Below are 19577 nucleotides of genomic sequence, written 5' to 3'. Positions count from 1 at the left end.
AAACTACCCTGACATCTGCTGGGAGAAGCAGTCATCCAGATCCAACTGCTCACATAGGTTCTTAACCTGCATACAAAACCTCCACCTAAATGCAGGAGGTATACAGTCCCACTAGGGGAAACACCTTCCTGGACTTGGTGCTAGCTACAGGGGATGGCCTGGTGGGGGATCTGCAGGTACAAGGTAACCTAGGAGATAGTGACCATCAATTGATTGAATTCAAAATCTGGTGTAGAGTGAGAAAAGTAACCAGCAGGGCAGAAGTGCTAGACTTCAGAAAGGCTAACTTCAAAATGTGCTCAGAATATTAATTAGTGAGGCATTGAAGATCAAGAGCATTGGTGAGATGGGGGTCCAGGAAGGGCGATCATTCCTCAAGGGAGCAGTCCTTCAGATGCAAAAGGAGACAATCCCATATTGCACAAAATGGGGCAAAGGGGCCAAGAAACCCTCTTGGCTGAACAGGGAAATCCAGTAAAGCCTAGGAGCAAAGAAAGAGGCATACAGGCTGTGGAAACAGGGGGTAGCTACCAAGGAAGAGTATACCTCCTTGGCTCACACTTGCAGGGAGTCAGTTAAGAAAGCCAAAGCAGCAAAAATTAAAAGACAACAAAAAGTCCTTCAGGTATACAGGGAGCAAAAAGGCACAGGATAACATAGGACCCCTACAGAACAGGCTAGGGCAATTGGTGACAGATAGGAGGGACAAGGCTGAACTCTTCAATGAGTTTTTTGCCTCTGTATTCCTGCACATGGATCAAGACAAATCTCCCAACTGCATTATAAATAGGCACAGGAGAAACACCAGCCCATCAATGGTCAGCACTGACCTAGTAAAGGGACAGTTGGAAGGGCTGAATGTGTTTAAGTTGGCAGGCCTGGATGATTTCATCCAAAGGGCACTGATGGAATTGACTAGTGTCATAGCAGAGCCACTGGCACGGCTGTTTGAACACTCTTGGTGCTCAGGTCAGGTCCCAGAGGACTGGAAAGAGGGCCAGTGTGGTCCCTATTTTCAAGAAGAGGAAGAAAGATCTGGGTAATTACAGGCTGGTTAGTCTCACCTCTATCCTTGGGAAAAACCTTTGAAAAAATTATCAAGGATCACATTTTTGGGAGCCCAGCAGGGAAAATAATGCTGAAGAACAACCAGCACAGATTCATAGCAGGTAGATCCTGCCTGACTAACCTTGTTTCTTTTTATGACCAGATCACAAAATGCTTAGATGCAGGAGTTGAGATAGATGTCATCTACTTGGATTTTAAGAAGGCCTTTGATATGGTATCTCATCCTATTCTCATAAACAAACTGAGTGGTTGTAACAGAGGATTACACAGCCAGGTGGGGGGCAAATTGGCTTAAGGGTTGCACCCAGAGAGTGGTGATTGATGGGTCAATATCAACCTTGAAAGATGTGGGTACTGGGGTCCCCCAAGGCTTGGTCCTTGGACCTGTGCTATTCAATGTCTTCATCAGCAACTTGGATGAAGGTGTGGAGAGCACTCTGTCCAAATTCATGGATGACATGAAGTTATGGGTACGGTAAACACACTAGTGGGAAGGGTTTGAATCCAGGCAGACCTGGACAGCTTGGGAAAGTGGGCAGAAAAGAATAGGATACAGTTCAACAAAGACAAATGAAAGTGCTGCACCTAGGGAGAAGGAATCACCTACAGACCTATAGGCTAGGGGATGACCTTCTCAGCAGCACAGCAGCAGAAAGGGATGTCAGAGGATAGTTGACTCCAAGATGAATGAGCTGCCAATGTGATGAAGTAATTAGTAAAGGTAACCACGCTCTATCATGCATTAGCAGGTACATCACAGGTCCAGGGATGTGATACTTCCCCTCTATGCAGCATTGGTCAGGCTGCAGTTGGAGTACCTTGAGAGGGTCCAGAGGAGGGCCACCCATATGGTTAGTGGCCTGCCGATAAGGCATTACAAGGAGAGACTGAGGGACCTGGATGTGTTTAGCCTCCACAAGAGAAGGCAGGGAGGGGATCATTTGGCCGTTTACAAATTCATCAGGGCGGGACAGCAGGAAATAGGAGTTGCTCTGTTTACCAGGGCACTCCTTGGAATAACCAGGAACAATGGCCACAAACTGACAGAGAGCAGATTTAGACTGGACATCAGGAAGAACTTCTTTACAGTAAGGGTTCCCAGAATCTGGAATGGGCTTCCAAGGGAAGTGGTGCTCTCCCCTACTTTGGGGGTCTTTAAGAGAAGACTGGACAAGCACCTGGCTGGGGTCATATGAACCCAGCACTCTTCCCCGCCCAGGGCAGGAGGTCAGACTCAATGATCTTTTGAGGACCCTTCCAACCCAAGCACCTATGAAACAAGGAAAGTATAACTCAGCTGAAGTCAGTAGTTCCACTAGTATAAGACTGATAGGAAAACAGAAAGAGATCTCAATTTATGTCAAAATGGAATTTAGTGCAGAGGTTCCTAAACTTTCTTATTCCATACCCCTTCCAGATTTACCAGCTGCCACATCACTAGCAACATGTTTTATATTTTAACCCCTTAAATGCTAAGTATTATTAGAATGAAAAATCCACCATTACACAATTTCTCCTGTGTACTCCACAAAGATGTCTGGCATACCCCCAGGGGTACACATACCACAGTTTGGAAACCCTTGGTTTAGAGGATGATTTGGGACTTTAAAGCTCAACACTTCTCTTGCCTAAGACCATGCTTTAGATCTACTCAGCCTTTCAGAGATATGCCTGCTGGCACACTCAAAGGTATTTGTATAATGCAATCACATAAGACACTGAAAAAATCTTTAGAGACAGAAAAGGCTTCTCTTTGGAAATATCTGATCAAAAAAAAAAATCTAATTCATGCTCCACATCTGCTGGATGACTTGTGTGCCCACAGACTACTTTGTGGAACAAGGCAATTTAAAAGGAAATAAAATGCAAGTGCGGTATTTGAAGAAATCCTTCTAGCTGGATAGAAGTAAAAGCTGCATTCTGGAGAACTTTTGGCTGTAGTTGCTGCTAGAAGAAAGAGAGTAAGCTCCTGGACCTCGCCCCAAAATTACTTCAGGGGAATTTGACAGCTTTGGACATAATCCATGTTCAGTTTTTTGTTGTTTTGTGCAATAAGAGTCTGCCCTGAAATTTCACTGCAATGCACAGCAGAGAAGAGCAGATGCCAGAATGAGAAATTAGAAAAAGGGTAGGGGGAGAAGAGAAATCACTTAAGTTTCTTGTTTTCAGTGACAATTACTATAGTCATACCTCGTTCACATTATTTGACAACAGTGAATTACATGTTTCAGGTTTTTGGATGTGCTTCTCTCAGGCATCCTCTCCGGGTTTCAGCTGTGGTTTAACTGTCATTGCTTTATCTAGAGCTAAGAAGCTTGCACCAATTTCAGGTCGCTGCTGCTTATTAAAGTTTGAACTATAATTTTTTGCTTATTCTTAGTGGGATTTAAGGCTGAGGTCTAAGCAATGCTGGAAATTGAATTTGTAGGTGGAAAACATACATAGTATTTACTATAATAGACTAATAAAACTAACTGTATTGGATCTGCTTATACAGCTAGAATAAGTTTAACTCTAAAAACAAAACTTTCCATGTTTGCTACCAAGTAAAATTGGACTGAAAGAGAAATGCGTGTTTGTAGCTTTTACATTTTTACAACTGAGACTGAAAAGTGTTTGATAGCCAGGGACAGAAGAGGCAAGTGATGTGCTTTTGCAAGCTTCCAAGCAGTTCTGTTGTTTATTTATACTATCATATTGTTCATTATCTACAGGTTGAGTTTCCTCATAGGCTAAAAATAAGTTCTTTGGATTGTTAGTGTGGTGCTCCATTTCAGCTAAAATATCTTGCTTCTCAGCAAACCTAACTAGCCCCATGGGCAGGTCCAGGATTTTGCAAATGGAGGTGTGGGAGCAGCAACCAGAGCTGCAGGTATGGTAGCACCCTTGTCTCCAGTTCCCCATCACCTGGAGCGGCAGCCCATGCCACAAGAGCAGCAGCTGGGGACTTTTTTTTTTTTTAAGCCTTCAAATCAGATAAGAACCCTTCCTCCACCCCTCATGCTCTCAGCACCCACTCCCTTCTCATCTGTATTCAGCAGCATGTTCCCTCCACTCCTGTTCACTTCCTCCCCTGCCTACCACTTTCCCAGCCTCACTCAAGGGCAGGGGAAGCTCTGCAACTGCTCCTGCCTGCTCCACCCAGGCTCAGCCAAGGACAACCACAAAACCAGTGGTGGTGGGCAGGTCCATCCCCCCACAAATCTCTGAGCATACTCTCTGGCTGGCAGGAAGCACCTGGCAGGAGTACCCACCACCTGCTGCCATGGTGTCCAACTGAACCTAGTTCCCTCTGCAGCCTGCCTGGAGTGTGGCAGAAGCAGCTCAGGAAGCAGCAGCAGCAACTGGGAGAGGGGGGTTGGGAGGGAAAGGGAGATGCTCCTGAGCATAGGGGGAAATCCCTCCCTAGTAATATTGGTGGGCAGGGGGCGGGAATTCTTACTTGCTTTAGGGTCTTGAACAAGTTCCCTGGATGCTGCTTCTCTCATGTGATCTTAAAGGGGAGTGATACCATGCTACTGCACACCTGGATCTGGCCCCGATTAACCCAGGAGTGCCACAGTACGATAGCTATAGTGCTTCTAGTACCCATGCTAGCGTGGGTACCTCTGCACAGCACTGAATTGTGCCAGGTAGACATGCTCTAGCCCCCTCAATTCATACATACCTCAAACAATTACTTCTAATGCTAAGTCTGTACCCAAAATGGAAACAATGTTCACTGAGAAATCAAACAGAAAGATAACTGCAATAGCTACCCGCACAACTTGCACCAGACCTGTCATATACAAGTTTCACTGTGTTAACTCAATCCCTGCTACCAGGAAACTCAAAACAATAGGGCAGTATGGCGCAGTTGGATTCAAAGCAGTATGTTTTCTTAAATATAATGGTTGCTGGTATACTCCTCAGCAAAAGACTTGAACTTAGAATAGCATACACTGGGAGGTGTGGGAGGGAGCTAGAAGAGGAACTGTAATTAATGTAGATTCTCTCTTTCAGCTGAACTGTTTTCTTTTAAAAAAAAAAGACGAACAACTATCTTAAATCCCTTCCTGTGATTGGGTTCCATTTTGAGCTCAGCCACACATGATATCTGTGAAATCAAGTATCATGCACATGTGATGCAGCCAGTGTGACAAGGCCGGTGCTGATCAGGTATGATAAGAGGCAATCTAGAAACTAGTGGGATTTTTATGATTGTCTTCTGGCAGAAATTTGTTAAAGGCATGTTAAAGATTGCTTCTCCCGGAACTCGTAATCCAGCCCCCAATGCTGAGGAATTTACAGTCTCTCAAGTTTATTTTAGACTTTCTAACATGACATGGTGATTATTTTTCCCCTGCAGGATAAATACAGGGAGACTGCAGTCCTATATGTAGTTAAGTCCTTCCAATCTTTCAATTCTCTAATTGGCTTTTACTGCAAGCAGCTTTGGCTTTGACCTATTGCATTCACTGGGATGAAAAATGAACCCTCTCATTTCACACCACTCCATTTTTATGACAGGCTTTTTAGAAAGACACATTTATGGCCTGCTTCACATACACAAATAATGAGGTGACACATTCTCCCATATTTTTAAAGGTAGGGAAGACTAGGGAATAAAAGTTAACAGGATTTTTCTTCTTCCAACTAGGCATCTTATGCACATACCTAAATATAATTTTACAGTAGTGCCAAGTCTTCTGTTTCACATCTTCATTGAGAATGTGGAGAGTTGTTGAATGAAGCCTCATAGAAGACTTCAAAATGCAAAACCAATTCAGCTACTAATCTGAGATTTCCTGTTTGACGTGACTCTGCCCCCCTCCCTGCCCCATTGCTAAGGAGGCAAGCATTAGCATGCAAACTTTTTCTAGAATTTACTTGTTCCACCTGCTTATTCCTCTCACCCCCCCAGCCCCGCAATGTCTTCTTGCATGAAAAGGCACACGCAGGAATAATGAGTTTCTAAAGGAAATTGATCTAGCTCTTTATCCACTGAAGTCAGGTCCTAAAGTCTGCCTAAACCTAGTAGCCCACTAGGCTAGCCTGATTAAGGCACTGACTCTTATCTTGCCAAATGGCACAAAAAGAAAGATGTGCCTAGCATCACATGCATCTGTCAGCTTCCCATCCCAAATAACTTCAAACTTAGTCACATTTGGGTTGATTGACATTAACCCTGGGTGCAAGTCTGAGAGAAGACTCAAACTCTGACTTCAGAATCTCTGCCACCAGACCCTAAAACCCAATGAAGTGGAAAGGAGAAAGTGCATAGCATATTTGGGAGATGTAGAATTGCTCCTACCTACAGAGAGATATTTTAAACTGGTATCATTTGTTGGAAATCAATATAGAAAGAACTCAAATTTCAGAGACTCTCTCTCAAGGTAGACTGCAAGCTGGGTCAGAAAAAAAAATATTAACTGAACTGCAACGATTTCTCTGACATGATTTTGAAATGTAAGGCCCCTGGCAGACATGCAGTTAAAGACACTATGGGATCTGATGTGCAATCCCCATAATCACGCTTCCTACCATGCCACATGTGCATTGTAGGATTGAGCAGCAGCTCCCATCAGGTCATACTGCTGGTGCAGGGCATCAGGATTCTTATTCCAGGCTCCCCCTACACTGACAGTAACACACACCCGGGAGCCTGGATTAGCTGATGGGGCTCCCAGTCACAAGGTTATACTATGCATCCACAGGGCTAGGAGCCTGGATTAGCTGAGCACAGCTCCCAGCTGCAGGGGTACAGTAAGGCCCTTGACTCCAGCTGTGCCCAGAAGGCTGGGAGCCCCTCATCTGTCAATGCTCCCAGTTGAAGGGTGTATCAGAGTCAAGGGCTCCAATACACCCCTGTGACTCAGATCAGCTGCTGATCACAGTTCTCAGTCTTGGGTGCTTATCAAAGCCCTTGATTTCAATGGTGCCCAGGAGCTGGGAGTAGCAATCAGCTGATCCGCACTCTCAGCCTCAGGAGCACATGGGAGTCAAGGGCTCCCATGCACTCTGGAATAGGGATGTAAATATCATTTAAAAAAAAAATATTTCATTAGCCTCCTCTAATTATATCATTAAACAATTAACCATTAATGCTGGGGGCCCTTTGACTGGTGCGGGGGGGGGGGGGGGAAGGAGGCAAGCCTAGCCGGACCAACACAGCCCATTTGAAGCCCTTGCTGGGAAGGAAGGAGCACCTGTGAAGGAGGAGCAGCTAACTGCTTAACTGATGAGTTATTAGACTGTTGGCTGTTTTCCTTTTAGGCTATGGGTACTAGTTCTCTCACCCTTTCCTCTCCTGTTCTCCTTGCTCCTCCCTCCCTGCAGGGGTGCCACTTGCAGCTTCCCTTCCCCCCTTCTGTGCCAGACTGTGACTGCCTGGAGCCAAGTTAACCAGTAGGCCTGTGCGAAGTGGCTAGTATTTGCTTTGGATTCAGATTCTGCCAATTTGGAGGACAGCGATTCATTTCGGTGATTCAAATCACTGCCGTGAATCAATTCATCTGAATCACCGAATGAAACAGGCCCCGTCTTCCACCTGCTCTCCCAGCCCTATCAATGGCTGCCCCACCAGGCTCCAGCACACACTGGCTCCTGCCAGGTGTGGGGGAGTCAAGGTTCCCCACTGCCTGGTTCTGCATGGGAGGACTCTGCCACAAGCCTCCAGAAGCCCCAACAGCCGCTGCAGCAGCCAGTGAGTGTAGGCTTTAAAAAACAAACAAACAAAGAGAGCCAGGAGCTGGGCCAGACGGGGCAGCCATTGACAGGACTGGAAGAGCGGGCAGGGGTCGGGGGCATGCTCAGGAGGGCTGGGGGAACAAGCAGGGGATGGGGTCCCCCCATGGTCCCCATCCCCTTCCCCCTCCTTCACTTACCAACACTGAGTCCAGGTCCAGCTCCCTGCAGCAGTGAGCAGAGACTGCCCAAATCTCTCTGAAGCTCTCCGAATCTTTTCTGAATAGATTCGGAAAGCTTCAATTCGATTTGGACCTTTTTATTGGTCTCCCAATTCAGTTTGGATTCAGAGATTCAGCTGCTAAATCAGGCCAAATCTCCTCCAAATTGAATCAGTACCCAAAGCTTCACACAGCCCTACTAACCAGTTATCACTGAATTTATCAGTTAAACAATTAATCATTTAACTTTTCACATCCTTACTCTGGAGGCTGGAAGCCCCAATCAGCCTGGCCCCACATTCAATTAATGGCATGACAGGAACCAGCCACAAAGTTATTACACATATTTTAGATAATAACCTTGTGGCGTATTCCTTGTTATGCCATTAATTGCTTAAGTGTTCTAGCAAGAAAGTTTGGCACCCGGGGCAAAGCCTGCAGCAGCAGCCCGCCTTCACCCCGTGCACAGATCCATGGGGCACATGCCCCCCCCATGCTTGCCTGGGAATGTGTGCAGCAGCAGGAGCCACCCTTGCCCCATCCCCACACCTTCCCAAATGAGCTGCTTGCAGCTCCATCCTGTGCCCCGGCCCGGCTTTGCTCCGGCATTGAATTGCATTGATATGTGGCTGGGTAACTATTTAAGATGTGATTAACTGGTGTACCAAGGCCTAAGGTTCATATTTCTCCCTCTCCCCCAATACTGAAACAACCTCTTCCTCAGCACCAGTACCTACCCTGCCCTCAATTCTTCCTTCCCTCCCTTTTACCTCTTGCCCCACTCATGGTGATTCTTTTCCCTTGACATCTCTCTGTCCTTCTCCACTCCTAGCTGCCTCCTTATATCTACTCTCCCTCACATAGTGTACCTTATTCCGTTCCTAGAACCCTTCCTCTCTGCCTTTGAACAGACTGATATTCAGCTATACTGCTAGCCTTTTCAGTTGGATCTCACGCTCTGTTGTATTACAGTCGTGTAAACAATGTGCTTGCAATGCATGGAAAAGTAAAGCATAGGAAAAAAGGTAAATCTTGATAGTGCTCATGGGACAAGCAAAGAGGCTGACATCCTGCATTTAAAGGAGTACTAGGGAAGATCTGAGTAATATAAAAGTGTGGAACATAAAGAGACAAAACAAAAAACAGAATGAGCATTCAAATCCATGGGTAGTTATCTATAGCAGAATGATTTTTCTTCAGATCTTCCCATTTCAACTGTTTCCTTCCTGGTATCCACAGGAATTAACCATTCTTTGGAAGCACTTCAAAATGCTGTTCATGATAAGTGGGGCAGAACACACCCTGCTTTATCTACAAGTTACTTTATTCAGCAATCAAGTGGTTAAATAAAGTACTTCCAAAACTGGCTTATTTGGATAAAATTCAGTTAATTAAAGATCCTGTATTCATGCCAAACTTCTGCCCCTATTCAGATTTTGAACTGTTTAACCTTACTTTGCTTCCAGGAATCGCTGACAGTAGACTTAACCACTGGTGATCGTTCATCAGAAGAGTTCAATGCAGGAAATGGTGGTAGAAAAGTGGAGGTAGGTGTCTTTTCATCTTCACTAAACACTATCAAGTCCTGATAGAGAAAACATACAGAAATAACTTGAACAGTGAACATTCAGATGCAAGCTACACTGACTGCAGTAGTGAAAATGAGCACTTCAGAGTTTGGGTATAAAACCAAAATGGGCAGGGTGTTAAACACTGCAACCTAGTTTAATTGGATTTATTTTAGTGAAACCACTGACTATCAAATATAAACTAGGTATTTAAAAAATGTATGAGACACATATGCAATTACCTACTATAGAAGACTCAGACTATTACAAATAGATATGTGAAAGCAAATATCATCAAAAGTCAATTTTTTCCCCACTTACCTACCTGTTGAGACCTGAGTTCAGGGTTCTACATTTCCATACTGCAGTTGTTTAAATCACTAGTTCCTAAACCACCATAAATAATGCAGCATGTTGTTTTGGTTTGCAGGTGTTAGTAATATTATCATTTATTATCACAGAAAAACAGAACCCTCTAATAACATCTTGTAAGCTTTTCTGATCACCTTTTAAAATATTAAGAGATTTATTTTGATCTGTTTTCTATTAAAGGGTGACTTTCATGGTACAGCACATTTTAGTAGAAAAAATGGAATTAAAAAATGTCTGTGCCCTATGTTTCGTTTGCTATTATTGAAAAGTCTTGTATTTGAATATGGAATTTCTTTACCAGTCCTAGCTGAATTGCCTGCTTAATATCACTACTAATACTTTGCAGTTTCATAGCACCTTTCATATAGGTATGCAAAAGCACTTAATAAACATTAAATTTAAAGGATTAAACTTTGCAGCATGACTGTAAGGTACAGCACTAGTATTCTAATTTTCTAGGTAGGGTGGAAAAGGAATTTAAAAACAAAGTGAAATAATTTTCCAGGGTTATGCAGGGAATGAGTCCAGATCCAGGTACGTTGGAACAAAGTCCTCAGCTAAAGTTATTTTGTGTAACTTTGCTAACATCAGTGAAGATATGCTGATTTTCACCAGCTGAAGATCTGGCCAACTACTATGTTAAATATTTTTTTGATGGAAGGCCAAAATTGGAGATTTTGGGTGCGTACTGACATTTAAGCAGCCTGTTTTGGGAGGCTCTCTAATTATGGCACTTTACAGAAAAGTGCCATAGTTAGAGCATCATTGAACCTGTTTGCCTGTTATGGGGGGCTCAGAGCCTGCCTGCACCAGCCCTGGCCAGTATGTGGGGGCACTCCAGCAGCCTCCGTGGAGGCTGCCAGACTGCACCTTTCCCTAGCCCTTCCCCCCTTGCTTTCCATATGGCTGTACAGGGAGAAGACAGAGGTGTTTTCCTTTTCTCTGTGACTGCCCAGGGGCAGGGCTAGGCCAATGCTTGCCTACAAGCACCAGCCCTGCCTTGCAAGGGCCCTTGGGATGCAGGTGTAATCGCCCAAAACTAACCTTCAATGTGAAACTGTACAAGGTTCACTAAGGTGCTCTGCCCTAAAGCACCTTCTTCTGATACTGTGTTCAACAAGGGAGGGTTCAACAAGACATATACATATACACATCCAGATATATAACAGATAAACAGCAAATGGTTATTAATGACAAAATATGAGGCACTGGATACAAAATATGAAGTGCATACCCTCCTCCATGGTATCAATATCATTGTGATTACTAGAATCTCCTCTAGGGGAAAAGAACGTGGGACCAGCTCCTGAAAAAGGGGAAAAGAGCTGGCTCCCAATATCTCCTCACCCTCCAGGGATGGCTAGGACCCTTATCTTTCAGGGCCCTTTCACAGTTCCCCACCCCCTCTTCCAAGGGGTGTCCTCCCCTGTGGGAAACCCTTCCCCAATAACTCATGACTCTGGAGCCATAAAGGGGGATCAGCGCTCTTCCACCCAAACTACTCCTTGCTGCCAAGCCTCTCAGGCTCTGGCTCCATCCCAGCCACCTGCCTGCTAGTGGCCCTGAGCAGTCACTTGCTCCTGGAGGCTACTGCCTTCTCGCTGGGGTTGGAGGCCCGGGCTGCCTCATGCAATGCTGGGACTCAGTTCACTCTGGGACCCTTCCAGCAGCAAAATCAGTCCTGACCCCTAACCCCACACCAGGGGTTAGAAACCCAAACTGCTGCTATTGGCACCCGGGGTCTAGGTTCCACCGTGCACCATCCCTGTGCACAGAGGCCCTAGCCACTTGCCAGAGGTGGCAAACCCTTGCTGCCTATCATGACTCCCAGGATTCAGCTCCATGTGGCAGCACCTGCACCGCACCCTGGCCACACACCAGGGGTTACAGACATGAGCTCCTTGCTCCCAGGTTCTAGCTCTGTGCAGTGTCACCTGCACCAAATCTCTGTGCACTGCTCTGTGCACCATGTACTAGAGCCAGAGCCAACCCCTGCTCACCCACCACCGTGGACAGTCTCTTGGAGCTCTTTGGGGCAACAGGAACTGCCCTGCTTGGCAGCTCTTTCTAGCTCTGCTCTGTTTTGTCCCATGGCACATCTTACTCATGCGGAGCATGCAGCTCCTTTTATTCACCTCAGAGGCTCCATCCCTGAGGTTCTGTCAGACCTGGCAAAGCCTGATCTTGAACCAGGTCCGGGGTTTTTTTCCTGCTTTGCCTAGGCAGGGGCAGGGCGAACCCCTCCCTGACTTTCCCTTGATTGGTGGATGGGCTCCACCAATCATGATGAGGATTGTCCAAGCTCAGCGTGTCAGGCTGTTCGGGTAAGTCCACCATAATTACATCAGAGAAGGGTTAACTTTTCATGCCATCCTACATTTTTAAAGTGCTCCACAGCCCTGAACGTTTGTTATGTTATAGCTACAGAGTGAGTTTGGCAGCCTTAGCACATGGAAAGTGTAACTTCTGTACAAACCTTATGGCTCCTCAGCCTGCTACTGTTGTAGTCATGTAAATACATAATTTAATCAAAATATGTGATATTTAAGATGATTTCCTCCCATCACACAAAGAGTTAAAACAAATGGAAACTAGAAGTAGCTTGAAAAAGTGCTAGACCACTGCCTGTCTTTGGCTACACTTGCTGCTGAACTAGGTCAGCACTGGTTTAACAGTATCTATTGCTAATGTCTGCTATTATCAATGATAACTTTTTATCCCACAGATAAGATTAAAAGCATGACTTCCTAGAACACATTAAAATGTTTTTTCTCTCGTAACCCCAGAGAGATTGGCATGAACCTTGGAGGTATGAGTAATTGTGAGCGACACAAGGCTGGTGGCAGTGGCTGTGAAGGACAGAAATGTATATTATTTTAAGGGGTTTTAATAGTTTTGGGGTGGGTTAATACAGAAATGCACAGAAGTTGGAAGAAGTGTCTGATGATGCATAGGATGACTTTTTGAATACAAAGCTCTTCTTCCCAACCCTGAGAGTGGTGCTGTGTTATGTGTGAGCTTGTTTCTGATTTTGTTGCTTTGTTCAAGGCAATTAGGAGAACAATAAGAAAACCAGACAAAGAATATCCTGAGTCACTGTCTGCTCATTTTTCTCCCAACAAAGAAATATGAAATTTCAAAAGTCCAAATTCTTCTAGACTGCTTAGAAACTGGCACAGCTCTGAAATCTTTTTAAAGTCAGATGAATATCCAAAAGTTTGAATGGTGATTCAAGTTTCTTAAATTAGCAAAAATGGGCTGGAATTACTATGAGACATCTTTCACACAATATTTCTGCCCTTTTGTTTGGTACCTTAAATAGGAAATGCAAAGATTACCTTGCAATGAAAAATAATTGTAAAAATATTAACTGATAATTCTGGAGCTTCTGTTCTGTTCAAATTTGGCAAAGATTTATATTACAATTTATTTTGTAAACATGAGTTGCATTTGACTTGAAACTTATTCTAATACCTGAAACTGACAAGTTTTGAGCTCGTAAGAAATTCAGACTAAAATAGAGAAGTGAACAGGGGATACAGTTCCTCTAAATGTCTAAAGAAGTGAAATTAACGTTTATAGTATGGTAAATGTGTAGGTTAATGGCATTGTGCTTAATCAAACTGGTAGCACTACAGAAGTACTAGTAGAGCATTACTATGGTGTTTTTTAATACTATGGTGTTTTTTGATGCAATTTTGCTCTGTGTCCATACTTGACCCCTTCTAGATCGTCACATTTTTGCTGCCTTCTGTGTTTTTATCTCTACTGCCAAACTGCCAAAGTTCCCCAGGTCTGCAAGCAAGGTCCAAGGGCTCTGTGGGCCACAGGTTACTGACCCCTGCTTAGAGAACCAGATCTGGGAATGCAGAACTCTTCTGAGTTGCTGTACAGAGAGAATCTAATGTTCATTGCTCCAAGAACAGATAACAAGGCTGAAAGGCTTGTTTTGTGTGGGTAGTTTTCTTTTCAACGTAATTTTTGAGACTTGGAGAGGGGATAAAGAGGAGAACTAAGGGCTAAAATAAATTAGTATCTGAAATGTATCTGATGTTTTAGAATTGGTGCGAGAGCCTGTGTAATGTGTACATTTGCCTACATAATACACCTTGGACTAACTTTTATGCACTGATGAGTACCCAGTGATTAACCACCAATGGCTCAATGCCTAATTGACAGGAGGTATCAAGTGAGATTTCCTAGGAGTTTCTGCTAGGTGCAGTATTATTCAGTATCTTCATTAATGTTTTGGATGATTGGATTGAGTGCACTCTTAGCAAATTTGTGGATGGCACCAAATTGGGTGAAGTTGCAGACCTCCAGAGGACAGGCTAGGATCCAAAATGACCTAGAGAGACTGGAAAAATGGTCTGCAATCAATCAGATGAGATACAACAAGGACAAGTGCAAAGTCCTGAACTTGGGATGGAATAACTGTATGCACATATACAGGCTGGTTAGTGGCTGGATAGGCTGCAGCACTGCAGAGAAGGACCTGGTGGGTTACAGTACACCATAAACTGAATATTAGCCAATGGTGTGCTTTTGTTGTGCAGAAAAGAAGTCAACAGCATACTTAAGCTATATGAATAGGAATGTCACTAGCAAATCAAGGGAAGTAATTCTTCTGGTCTATTCAACACTGGTGATGCCTCAGCTGGACCACTATGTCCAGGTTTGGGGCCCACACTTCGAGAAGGATGTGCACAGATTGGAAAGCATCCAGTAGAGAGCAACAAAAATGGCTATGGTTCTGAAAAGGCTGAAAAAACTGGAGAAGAGAAGATTTGATAACAGTCTTCAACTATCTGAAGGGTGATTAGAAAGAAGATAGAGATAGGCTTTTTTTCCATAACTAGGACAGGAGCACTGACTTCAAGGTGCAGCAGGGGAAATTTAGGTTGGAAATTAGAAAGAATTTTCTGACTTTGAGGGTGGTCAGGCATTGGAATAGGTTCAAGAAAAACTGGGGAATCTCCATCCTTGGAAATTTTCAACAGTGGGATAGACAAACACTTGGATGTTGTAGCCAGAGATGATCCTGCCTTGAGATGGGGGCTGAACTAGATGACCTGGTAAGATCCCTTCCACCTTATTTCCTATGATTTTATTACAGCTAGATGAGAGTAGCCAGCCAATTGGCTGCCCTGGTTTCTGTATGAATTGAGAGAGACATCATACAAACAGTTTGACCAAAATGTCCTATACATAATTCCTGAAATTATTAGCTTTTACGTTGAGACCTCTTACACTTCGATTTCTTTGTTACCTTTGAATTCTTCCTCCCCTCAATATCCCTTGAGTCAACCATCTGGCAGACCTCAGGAAGCCACTGTGCATGTGTGTTGAAATAGGCACCTCAATCCAGAACAGGACCGTTGACCTCTACCATAGAAAGTGAAGGAAAGCAACAGAGGAAGATCTGCATCTAGCAGATAACATGGGAATTGAGGGCAGGGGGCAGCAGTTGCTCTGGGTTCTATAGGGGAAGTGGAAATAGACAAGTAGGAATGGGGGAAGAGAAGGGGTGGGCACTGCCATTGTCATGTGAGTCTTTATTAACCCAGCCACAAACACCACCATCAACATTCACAGAAACTTGGAAAACTTTATCCAACCTCCAAGCTTGCAAAATTAGCCCCTTGCTGCATTATACAATAAATAGAAGCATACCTGTTGCAGAGGGCTTCTCATTCCTGGATTGGTACTCTGCATCCTTCAGACTTGGCATAGGCATAATCTCCACCTCCATCTCTGAACCCTGATATAACAGAAGTGGGTCTAGCTCTTTAAGCCCCCAGTCCACTTGGTTCACAGAGCCAGTGATGCTCCTTTGTCCATCACTACCACATTGCAGGAAATCTCCAAGTGGTTAAGTAGCACTTTAGATTTTGCAGAAGTGTGAATTCTGAGAAATCTGCCTGGCTCATTATAAATGGGACACATTTTCCACATGAGCCAGTCCTACAATAATTGGCCTAAGCCTCCTTCCCTTGGACCTTCACTATTTTGATCTTTTCTTAGTCCTCTTTCCACTGCAAATGATGCCTATCTTGGCCACTAGCTCTGATACACACCAGAGACGTTTCTGGAGAAATTCAACTGCTGCATTATACAATGACACAACCCATTTACATGGCATTCTTGGTTTAGACTGCAGAAGAAATGTGATGAAATATTGGTGGTGTTGTTTGTTACATATTGGATAAATTAGAGGGGGCACTCTTCTCAACTACCAGTTTATGAGGTGTGGCTTCTAAATTAGGTTTGGCTGGTAGAAACCTCCAAACCAAAGATCTACTCCCACAAATTAGGAAGCAAGCTTCATTGATCCCAATGAAAGCATTGCTAGTGTCAGTTAGCTAAATTTTGAGATTTAAATGGTGCAGTCTTTGCTTGTTTTCATTCTCAACAGAAATAAACATGATTTATACTGTCAGGTACAATTTGCTTATGCTTTTTCCTTCCTTCATAAGACTTTACTTCTATTTTAGGACTGCCTAAGAGTTCCTTACTTATATATGTAACTATTGTAAATGACAAATTTCAGATGGTCCTGGATTTCTTCTCCCAGATGGCCAGTAATATGGACACCATGGCTCAAACTAGCTGGCAGCATGCTCTATACAAAGGCCTCCTCTAATAAAGGCCAAAGAAAAAAACCTGAAGAAACTAATCATTGTGAAAATCCATGTAACAGGCTCCATGCTGTGCATTGTGCTGTGTGTGCATGTGGATATTTTCCAACACATGTAAATCCTTTGTAACAGTTTAGAAAGTAGGACACCCAAGATGCATAGAGTGACCAGTAGGGCTGTGCAAAACTTCAGTTCATGATTCGGATTCAGAGATGATTTGGAGGCCGAATCTATGAATCCAAATTGAATCTCTGGAAGCTTTAGGCTTTCTGAATTGATTCAGAGCTTCCGAATCACTTTGGAAAAGATTCAGAACTGATTTGGCCGTAGAGTATAATGGGCAATCAATGAAATATCCATAACTTTGTTGTTTTGCCTGTCACCAGCTAGAGGTGCAGGGCCCCAGAACGCCCCTGCACCTATCTCCTTGACAGCTGGAAGGATTCATGGCCACAGCAGGGGCTACCATCCCTGCAGCTTTCACCCAGCTGTGCCTTAACACACACAGTGTCACCCGTGTCATGAGTTTTGCCTGTCAGCAGCTTGAGCTGCAGTTCCCCCCATACCCCTGCACCGATCTTCTTGAAACTTGGCAAGCTTTGTGGCCTTAGCAGGGGCCACCACCCCTGCAGTTTTCACCCCCCTGTGGTTTAACACATACACATGACATGAGTTTTGCTTTCAAGAATTTGGGGTGCAAATCTCCCTGAACCCCTACACCAATCTTCTTGACGCTTGGTAGGCTTCATTCCCTCAGCAGATGCTACCACCCCTGCAAGTTTCATCAAAATCAGACGAAAAACAACAAAGTTATAGATATTTCATTGATTCCCCATTATACCCTATGGCCAGATCTCTGAGGCGGCTCCGAAGCTTCGGAGCCACTTCAGCCAAATCAAAGCAAAAACCCGGTATGGAGCTCCAGATCGGATTGCTGGTATCCGAAGCGGTTGGATCCAAAGCCAGATTGAATAGCTGCCCATTCACGCAGGCCTAGTGACCAGTGTAATATGAAATGGTCATGGAAGACCTATTTGCACTACCACATTATTATGTCAGTGATCTTAACCTTTGATCATTAGCATCTCTGATTTCCCCAGTGTAGATGAGACCTCTGTCCAGTAAATTTGAAAGCTACCTTTAATGAAAATAGTACTGGGCAGACAAGTATAATATAGAAGCCAGGAAGTCTGAATTCTGATCTTGGTTCTGCTAATGGCAACATGCAAGGCAGCTAGGACCCGATCCTCATTCATGGTAAAACTGCTTTACAGAGTTCTGACAGCATGATGGTGCTTTCAAATGAGAATGCATTACATTTAGAGTCCCTTTTAATGCCTGTTTACATTGCCATAATTGTATAAAGCAGAATTATTACAAATGAGAATCAGGCCCCTTACCTGTCAGATTCCTCATCTGTAATATAAGGAATATTGCTACCTATAATTTTAACTATTAAAAATTCACCATTTACCTATACTTACCACATTTTAAGAAATCACAGCAGTTTACTAGTCTTAGAACAGGAAATAAGGCAGTGTCTTAGACATTGTTATTGAGTATGGTATCTGAATAGATGTTGACTTTTTTAATGGCAGTCACTGTGCCTCACAGTGAGGCTTAATTAGCCAATAAGAGTGACTTGAAACTGTAAAGTGCTATATAAATGCAAAGTAGCTGTAGTAATAGTAGCGATGAAAGTGCAGTATAAGGAAAGGGAAAGCATTGCTTTGACTTTGAAAGCTCTTCTGGATTCCTAGATTTCTGTGTGTTAAGCATGGAAAACAGAGTGGGCTGAGACAGATTTTATCTCAAATCATTTTTAAAAATATGTGAAAGCTTTACCAATGCTGACTTAGCAACCATAGAGATGAACCCTTTTCAAATCCCTGCTTGTAATCAAAGTGTATATTTTCCTTTAGTGCTGTAGATTACATACAACCCCTTACACAGCACGTGTGGGCATCACTAATAAGATTTACTGTTTATCCGTGCCAAGTTTCATCATCTACTGTGAAAGCAGCTTGCTGAACAGAGGGAGAGCTGGATTGTGGCAAGTGCTGCTGACATTAATATGAAGAGAAGCTTGGCAGCAGAATGGTGGAATATTGCTGTAATATAAATAATGCTTTTAAAACAAAAAACCTCATTTACAAATCTCTTCACAAAGTAGGGGGCACCATTTGTAAGAAAGCTTTTGGGATAAGGAAGGAAGCAAATTAGTTGTAGCATCCTTACTAGAACCACAGAAATAAAAACCGGTGGGGGGAACAGACAGAGGTTAGGCTACATTCCATTTCATCCCAAGATGCCATAAAACCTTTGGGACACATTCCCCTTAGAGTGCATACGGAATTAAATGCCTTGGGAGGAGACTATGCCTGTCAGAATCACAGGGTATGGAAAGAAATATGATCAATAAATATCAATATGAAAATTGCTTCTTTGAAAGCAGAAATGATCATCTGGGATGGATTTCATCTTTCTAGACTTCCCTTTTTTTTTTTTAACCTCAACCTGTCATTGCCTTCCAGTTTAGAGTTGTAGCAGCTCAGAGTCGGAGTCTGAATACCCTCTTCAGAGGCAACAATCATTCTAATATTATAAAAGTCTAAGTCTGTCTGTCTGTCCGCAGTGCTTTATTCACACTCTGATTGACTGACAAACAGCCAGTCAGAGCACAAAGAAGCATTCTGACAGAATGCAGCCTGTTGCCATGATGGTGGGGACACAGAGACAGAGCTGGGGGAGGTGGGGACCCGGCCAGCAGAGCTGGCCTCGCCCCCTCTCCCTGCTCCCTGGAGGCAGCAGCAACAGAGTGGATGGAAGTGAGAAGCCAGGCCAGCCCTCACCTCTCTCTCCCACCCCTGCTCCCTGCAGGTAACGCAGGGCGGGGAGGAGTGGGCCCAGGCCCAATGTGTGGGTGAGTGGGCCTGAGCAGGGGGGAAAAGTCAGGACGTGTGTGTGTGTGTGTGTGTGTGTGTGTGTCAGGACGTGTGTGTGTGTGTGTGTGTGTGTGTGTGTGTGTGTGTGTGTGTTGGGGG

At 44.0% G+C, this 19577-nt stretch overlaps 1 protein-coding gene across 1 annotated transcript in view; it reads right to left on the bottom strand.

Annotated features, from left to right (window-relative positions):
* Positions 1-19577, bottom strand: part of ENTHD1 (ENTH domain containing 1) — a 75697-nt gene that overhangs the window by 33219 nt on the left and 22901 nt on the right. Inside the window, exon 4 of the mRNA XM_090042069.1 lies at positions 9411-9540. Within this exon, the coding sequence (XP_089898195.1) occupies positions 9411-9540 (130 nt within the window). The remainder of the gene's footprint in view (positions 1-9410; positions 9541-19577) is intronic.

This window comes from Crocodylus siamensis, chromosome 4, assembly GCF_052110815.1.
Source record: "Crocodylus siamensis isolate JL-2025a chromosome 4, ASM5211081v1, whole genome shotgun sequence".
NCBI lineage: Eukaryota > Metazoa > Chordata > Crocodylia > Crocodylidae > Crocodylus > Crocodylus siamensis.
The sequence above is the reverse complement of the archived record's forward strand: the minus strand, read 5'-3'. Positions and strand labels throughout refer to the sequence as shown.